The following is an 8556-nucleotide window of genomic DNA, read 5'->3' as shown; positions in this document are numbered from 1 at the left end:
AATTCGTAGTGTTGGCGAATTCGTATTGAACTGATGTGTCGATGCGTCCGCTGTATTCATTCCATTGGCTTTCGTGTCGACCAATCACATTACTCCATGTATGAAGTTGTTGTGATCAACGACACGCAACCCATCGTTGTGTCTCTTTCGAATGCATATGAAAAGCACGACGCACGTATGCGCACGTCTGTCGTACGCTCGATTCATGCGAATGTTTTATTCAGTCAAACAACATTGTGCGGTGTATATTGGAACTGTCATTACACCGAATACACACACTTCATTTGCGGCTGGGACACTGAATAGACCGGGTTTTTGTTCGTTCAATAAATTAGTTGGAACTCTGTTGAATAGCTTCAATTTTGTTTTTAAAGTTGAAATAAGCGCATTTTTCGCTCTCTCTCTCTCTCTCTAACGACAAAATGCAAGTCCAAGTGATTAGCTTAGTGATTTGTGCCGTTCTATCGGCCGCTTTTGCCGATGTTTTCTTCGAAGAAAAATTCAAAGAAGGTATGGTTCTTTTTTTCTTCTCTTTATCATTTTGAGTGGAATGAACAATGATAGTTTTTTTTTTCTCTCTCTTGGGTCTGATGTGGCGTTTTCTCATGTCAGACCTAAGACAATGAATAGGTGTGACACTGCGGTCATACACTTGAATTTTTCATTTTTTTAATTCGGTTTTATTAAAAACTAATCAAAATTCGTTTTTTTCTCATTTTTTTAGGCAACTGGGAAGACAACTGGGTGTACAGCAAGGCTGAGGGCAAAGAATTTGGCAAATTCGAATTAACTGCTGGCAAATTCTATAACGATGCTGAAAACGACAAAGGTACGCACACCGTAATTTTTTCTGCACAAAATACACGAAAATCAAGTGGAATATTGTCGGTGGTTTTTGAGTTCAGTTGAATTTTGGGCGTTAAGTCAATACGTGGACACGTTGCATGAAACATCTAGAAACTCAACGTGTGTGTGAGAGTGTATGTGTGTTACTCAGTTGTGTGATAGTGAATTGAAAGCAATCCAAAGAAAAAAGTATTTGCTCTTTTCCAAAAATGTGCCCCATTCATTTCGTTATTTTCACGAAAAATTCCTTCATAAAAAAATGCTGTTTTCGATTGAAAAAATCATGATGAATTTTCCATTTGCTTCTACATTGATTTATTAGACTCATTCAATATTTCAACTGATTGACACTTATCGAAGCACAGAAAATCTCTAGGCAGCTATTTACTAGCGTCTAAACCATATCAACTCAAAAGTAAAAAAAGTTTAAACATCTGCTTCAAATGCCAAACCCGGTTCAAATCCCGAATTGATCTGATAAAAGAAAAATTCGTTAAAAAAACCAGACAGATTAATCTTGTTGATGACGTCGTCGTCAGTCAGTAGAGCGATAGGCGGAAAATATCACCTAATATTTTTGGTTATTTATCACACAAACCCAGTTGAAATCTGGGCATTGAGCCAAAACGCATCGACAAAATGTTATCGCTTAAACAAACGATGTCGTGCTGCTTTCTATTTCAAAGGCCACGTTGACAGTTAATAGTTAATGGGTGAATAGTATTCACTGAATACCAAAAAATGATTGTTAAACAATGTTGCTTATCGGGTACATTATCGGTAGTACACGACTCGAATTGTAGTTAACTCTGCCAGTGGCAGAACGGTCTGATACTCATCATTAAAAAGTCGTCAATTCGTGTACAATGCTGACGCGTTCATTAAAAGTGCACATGAGACAGATTGGAACTAATTACGTGTGTGTGTGTCTGATTTCTGGGTCGAAATCACCTGTATGGTAATTAGGGTTTATATCCGGTTTTCATTACAATAGTTACGATCTAGGAGACTATTTCCATTAATTTTTTCTTTTAATTTTTACCCATTCAATGGATTTTCGATAACATTATCGCTTCAATGTGCTTTTGACAATTAACTAATTCTTTTTTCGTCTATTCGTTCAGGTCTTCAAACATCACAAGATGCTCGATTCTATGCTATTTCCCGTAAATTCACTCCATTCAGTAACCAAGACAAGCCATTGGTGTTGCAATTCTCCGTGAAACATGAACAAAACATTGACTGCGGCGGTGGCTACTTAAAAGTCTTTGATTGCTCATTGGAACAAACCAATTTGCACGGTGAAACCCCATATTTGATGATGTTTGGCCCAGACATTTGCGGACCTGGCACCAAAAAAGTGCACGTTATCTTCAGCTACAAGGGCAAAAACCATTTGATCAACAAGGAAATCCGATGCAAAGACGATGTCTTCACTCATTTCTACACATTGATCGTGCAACCAGACAACACATACGAAGTTTTGATCGACAATGAAAAGGTTGAGTCCGGTAATTTGGAAGATGACTGGGACTTTTTGCCACAAAAGAAAATCAAGGATCCAGAAGCAAAAAAACCAGAAGACTGGGACGAACGCGTAAGTGTATTACAGGTTTTTTTTTATGAATAGAAAGTTCGATGAAATAAATTTATTTAGAAAAAAAATGAATAAAATACCCAAATTTAACTTGAAAAAGTAAATTTTTGCTCAAAAAATATTGAAATTGAAATGAAACATGTTTAAAATGGCAAATTTGTAAAAATTTCTCATTTTATTTTACTACAGGCCACCATTCCAGACCCAGATGACCAAAAGCCAGAAGATTGGGACAAGCCAGAAACCATCCAAGACCCAGAAGCCACCCGACCAGATGATTGGGAAGATGAAATTGTAAGCAATTGTTGAAACTATTAAAGAAAGAAAAAATTGTTGAAATTACAGAATTTTTCTACTTTTTTTTTTAAATTCACGGCTGAAGTGTAAACCAGAAAAATCCAATTTTCATCTCAATTTATCGATATTCTGAATTATTTCAACGAATTTTCCGATGTAGTAATATTTTAGAGCATACATGTCCATATGTTTGCAAAGACTGAAAGCAAGTGCTGAAGAAGCAAAGTTTGAACAATTTTTATTGTCCATTTTTAAAATAAAATTCAAATTATTAGTATTTTTTTTATCAAAAACTAATCAAATTCCATCACTTTTTATTTTCATTGCAAACAGGACGGCGAATGGGAACCACCAATGATTCCAAACCCAGAATACAAAGGCGAATGGTCACCAAAGCAAATCGACAATCCAAACTACAAGGGCGTGTGGAAGCATCCAGAAATCGATAACCCAGAATACACACCAGACCCCAACTTGTACTTGCGCGAAGAAGTGTGCGGTGTTGGTTTGGACTTGTGGCAAGTGAGATCGGGCACAATCTTCAGCAATTTCTTGATCACCGACGACATTGAATACGCCAAGGCTCAAGCTGCCGGTGTCAAAGCCACTCAAGAAGGTGAAAAGAAGGTCAAGGATCAACAAGATGAAGAAGAGCGCAAGAAGGCTGAAGCCGAAGTCAAGGCCGCCGAACCAGCACCTAAGGACGATGAAGATTTGGATGATGAAGAAGATGAAGCTACTGGCGAAGCCACACCAGCCGAAGAGCACGACGAATTGTAAATTCCAAACCGATTGTCATCCGCACACACACACACACACACACAAACACACACAAGCAAACGACAATTTTCAGCATCATCTCATCTTAAGACAAACCACCACCAACAACAACAAAAGCTTGTCATTTTCTTTCGCGCCGTGTCAGTCCACCACATTCACATTACACACTTTACGGGTGTTTTTGTTCTAGTTTGCTTTGCTTGCACAATAACCCCGCAAATGAAATTCGCGTGCTCACAATTATCCTAGCGATATATTTGTTGAACTGCAAACGGCAAAACAATGTTAAGAGATCCAATTTTTTGTGTAGATTTTCGTATTGTGTCTAAAAGAAAAACTAATAATGAAATCAAAATAGGCTGTAAATAATTAATTGGAATTTTTTTTTAATAGGAATGGAAAACAATGCTAAAGCGAAATGAGAAAAAACAAAAAATAAGATGTCAAAAAATTTATGCATAAAAATTTCTTTTTTTAATTTAAATGTCAGTAATTTAAAAGAAAAATACAAAGAAAGGAAATAGTTGTAATATTTTCTTGTGTAAACGAAAAACATATTTGTTTTAGAAATGAATTTTGGTTTTCTTCTTCCTCTTTTGAATCAAAAATAAAATCGAAGATTGAAATTGAATTTTCGCGTCGTTTTTTGTTCTTTTTCTTATTCTTCTTTGCGATCATTCATTTCAATCAATTCTTTTGTTTGCGGCTTATTACATTCTTTTTGCTTGTGTGTGCTATTGAAATTCATTCGCCGTTGCGATGATCCATCACAAAATATTGCAAAACAACAGCATTGCGATTTAATTTATATAAGAGAACTTTGTATGTATTTGTAAGAGTGACCGAGAAAAAAAGAAAACCAACACAATATTTGTTCGACTGATGTTTCATTTACTGATTTAGTTGATATTGAGAGAATCAATAAATTATTGAGTTCTTGCAACTCACTTGATCGAAAATATACCAAAACAATATCTCGTGCGTTTTTTCTCTCCTTTTTTGGCAACATTATTCTCGCATTTTACTATTAAGGCAAAAGAAGCATTTTGCATAAAGGTTTCAATTCAGAATGAGTTAGAAATCTCTTTGGAATTTTTTTTTGCATTTTTAATTGAATTTCAAAGCAGTATATGGTATATGCAAAGGTATTGAAGACTTTACATTGGAAATACGTATTGTATAATCCATTAATAATCATAACATAATTGATATGTTTTTAGTGTATTCATTGATTTTCATTGATTTTCTTTGAATTTTTTATTCATGATTTTTGAATAATTTTTATTAATCAAATAATTGAGGGAACTTGACATGTGTTTATGTCATTCATTGGTATATCTTTATATGCGAATTCATTCTTTGGAATTATATGGGAGTATGAGTGGCATAACAGGATGCTTCTGTGTTTTCTATAACATTAGAGTATGATATCCGTCCGGGGCGTTATGACCGCCACTCGGGAGTGTCAATGGGAACGAGACGGCTGTGAAAAAATCATGAATAAATAATTGAGGCATGGGTCCTCAATGGCTTAATCGCGTGGAACACTCGTATACTATGTAATTATAATTTTTGGGTCGATTATTTGGAAAAAATTAAATTCTTTGAAATTTTAACAAATTAATTCTTCTTGTTATTTCTAAAAATGTATCTCGCACATATTAATGGAATTCACTCATTTGTACACGCCTAATGATTTCAGTGAAAACAATTCAATGTGGCTAGACGTAATTAAAAACCACAATTAGGCTGAATATTTAAAATAAATTACGTTGGAGTTTTAAACAATGCTTTAAATTTGTGAATGTTGGATGTTTCAGTCGAAGTAAATCATTAATATTTTTTCCTGGGTATAACTGACAATCGATAAATGGTTAATAGAATAGAAATATTCAATCCTTCACTTATTTTCACTCTTGCGAATCAATAACCATTAAGATAAAATATTGTACCGTTTAGTCGAATATCCGTGTAATGAACAAATGAATGCCCAATTATTATCATTTGGGTGAAATAATTTTTTTCCAATAAAAGAAAAAAAAATTTGGACACACGAGATTTTTTTGTTGAATAAATTACTTTTTTTCGTGTAAATTGTATCGGAATAAGGAGAAGAAAAATAAAATTCAAATTTGATTTATCAAACTGATACAGTGGTTCACACCTAACTTTTGATTATAATCTAGTGATATAATAGATCATAATTATGAATCTTCACTATATTCTGTCCAAATATATTTCCCTATTTTATCAGAAATTACGCTCATGTTGTTTGGGCATTTATTTGTTCACTGCACGGAAGTTCGACAAAGTGATTTAATATTTTATCTAAATGGATATTGATTCGCAAGACAATAAGTGAAGGATTAAAAATTGCTTTTATTTCATAATGGGTGTAACTCTCGTTTAAAATTCCATTATCTCCATACTAAAAGATACGGCCAAAACAAAAAATGTCTACCAATAAATCGTATATGGCTCAATTGGACCAGGAAATGGAATAAAATCCTGGTGAAATGTGTAATAATCAATCAGTCACATTGAAACGCTTGATTTGAAAAGGAACAATGAAAATTTCTGTACTATTTTGTGCTTATTTTGCTACGGTAATTGTGGTGTCGGGATTTGGCAGTGAAAAAAATAAAGATGAAATTCTACAAAAAGACACAAAATTGCATCATGTCGAAGACAACCACATTGAACCACATCTATACAAAGATTTGAATGGAATTTTTTCTCATGGCATCCATTTCAAACTAACGGAAACGCTGACGAAGAAGTTCCAACTGAAAATTATATTCCGAGATTGGAATAGGTCGCACTCTTTGGGAGACAAAGAATAAAATTTCAAGTATGGAATGATCTTTTAATTTTTTTTAATTCAATTTTCAAATTTTTTTTCGAATAATAATATTTTAATAATTGAAAGAACTTAGCAATTTTTTATACATAGAAAATCAAATTTTTTTTATTAAAAAAGTTTTTCATTAGACTCATTATCTGGATGAGGAATAATTCAGTAAAGAGATTAGAATAATCTTATTATTCTTATTCGTATTTTTTTAGATGTGTGGCTCGGCAAATTGTTCCCAGATGTGAATGAAACAGGGGGATTACAATTTTCGATGCCATACATGCAAGATGAATTGACGTGGTGCATTCAAAAAGCAAAGAACTACCCGCTGGTCTTCCAATCCATTTTCATAGCAGACAAGTATGTATGGATGTGGCACAGTAGAAAAATGTATACAATTTCCATTATGCTATTTGGCAAGTTTCATTGACCGCATTCTTTGGTCTTGGACCAAAGTTTCGGCCCATACATGGTGCAATTCGCATATTCTATGGCATGATGCTAATCATTGGAGTTTACTTTTCGATCATGATTGGAACCTACGCTCATAAATTTTTAAATGAACCTCTGCAAAAGCATCAAATTACATCGATTGACGAACTGATTGTGAATAATTTTCGACTTGTGGGCACACAAAAAGTGTTGGATTTGATCAAATTTGAATCGAGGGTGAATTGAACATATTTTATAATTTTTCATTTGTTACTTTATGTCTCAATTTCTCAAGTGAATTCTCATCTAGTATTTGAATTATTTTGAACAATCGAGGCTGTGAGAATGAAAATGGCAATACAGGAATAAATATTCTGAAACGCATCAAGAAAAAAAATTCGCAAAAATGAATCATGAGTTCTGAATATGCAAAAGTGAAACATGAATTTACATGGGCAGCATAGGAGGTTCATGGTTCACTTTTGCGTATTCAGAACTCATGATTCACTTCAATCAATTTTTTTCTCATTTTTCTTCCGCATACCCAGTACACGTCACATCAAATCGATTCATTTCATGTATGTGAAGATCTTCGCGAGTGTCTGAACCGTTTGAAACATTATGAAAACTACAACATGGCAGTAGGAGGCTCTTACAATCACATTATGAGCCATGGTCTCTCCGACCTTTCAAAGTTGTTTTGTTTTGATCGCTCGGAAAATGTAATCACTTTCCCCATTTCCTTACGGATGAAAAAAGATAATATCTGGAAATCGTCAATTGATGACAGCATACTCAGACTCTCCGAAGTTGGTTTACTTTCAAAATGGATTAACGATCGAAAACCTGAAACCAACTCTCGTACCTTATATCAAATGCCGCACCAATTGACAACTGGAAACATGTTTAATTTATTTACCCTTCATTTTTGGTGCCTGCTTAACGTTCTGCCTTGAACAAATCACATTTCGAAGTATGAATAAACCAAAGGCACATTGGATTTGGGTGTATATTGATCAATTTTGTGATGGACATCGACATTATTTACAAAATCTACCACGGCAATGGCGCAGAAATCAAGTTAATTTAAAATAATCACCATCGATTATATTTATCGATACGAAATCTGAGTAAGACATACCTATATGCAATCCTCTAATGGATTTCCTCATCAGATTTGTTCTTTTTATCGCATTTGGATTGGTAGATTGTACAAGCAATTATTCACTTTAATCAAGAAAAAAAAGAGAAATTAACATTTTGTGCATTAGTTATATCGAGTCAATTAACCTGGATGCTTTCACTGGTTTATATTTGTTTGGATGTTTTCATCGATTCGTAAGGACGATTCCGTGCCATTAATGGTCAGTCTAGTTCAATCAGTAAGGATGGTTTCATCATACCTTTTGCCGTTGTATTTTGTGTTACTAATGGTAGACTCTTCAAGCTTACGTAGAAATGAGGCAATAAACGCTTCACATTTGTATCAAAAGTCGAACAAATCTGGAAATTTGATGGAACACAATGGACTACTTCGAATCAAATTCACGAAACTTGGACAATTTTTTTCGAAGAATTCACAGGAATCTCGCTCAAGTGGAATTGAATTTGAATTGATGAAAGTTATATCCAAGGAGCTTCGTGTAGAGATGTCATTTCATGACTGGAATGGAAGTTCACCAAGCAATGATCAGCTGGATTTGAAGTAAATCGGCTTTTAATATGTGTCTAAATTTTATTGATTTGAAAA

The 8556-nt window shown here is 34.1% G+C and overlaps 1 protein-coding gene across 1 annotated transcript; it reads left to right on the top strand.

Moving 5' to 3' along the window:
- Nucleotides 1-223: 223 nt before the first annotated feature.
- LOC129572277 (calreticulin) lies at nt 224-4151 on the top strand. Its single transcript, XM_055452221.1, has 5 exons — nt 224-510; nt 725-829; nt 1971-2443; nt 2633-2737; nt 3074-4151. Exons 1-5 carry the CDS (start codon nt 423-425, stop codon nt 3518-3520), a joined length of 1218 nt encoding a protein of 405 aa, XP_055308196.1. The 5' UTR covers nt 224-422; the 3' UTR covers nt 3521-4151.
- The last annotated feature ends 4405 nt before the right edge of the window (nt 4152-8556 follow it).

The sequence above is a fragment of the Sitodiplosis mosellana genome, unplaced genomic scaffold (assembly GCF_009176505.1).
Source record: "Sitodiplosis mosellana isolate CC-2019 unplaced genomic scaffold, AAFC_SMos_1.0 Smas_scaffold_4603, whole genome shotgun sequence".
Taxonomy (NCBI): domain Eukaryota; kingdom Metazoa; phylum Arthropoda; class Insecta; order Diptera; family Cecidomyiidae; genus Sitodiplosis; species Sitodiplosis mosellana.
Note: the sequence above shows the minus strand (reverse complement) of the source record. Positions and strands in the feature narration are given on the sequence as shown.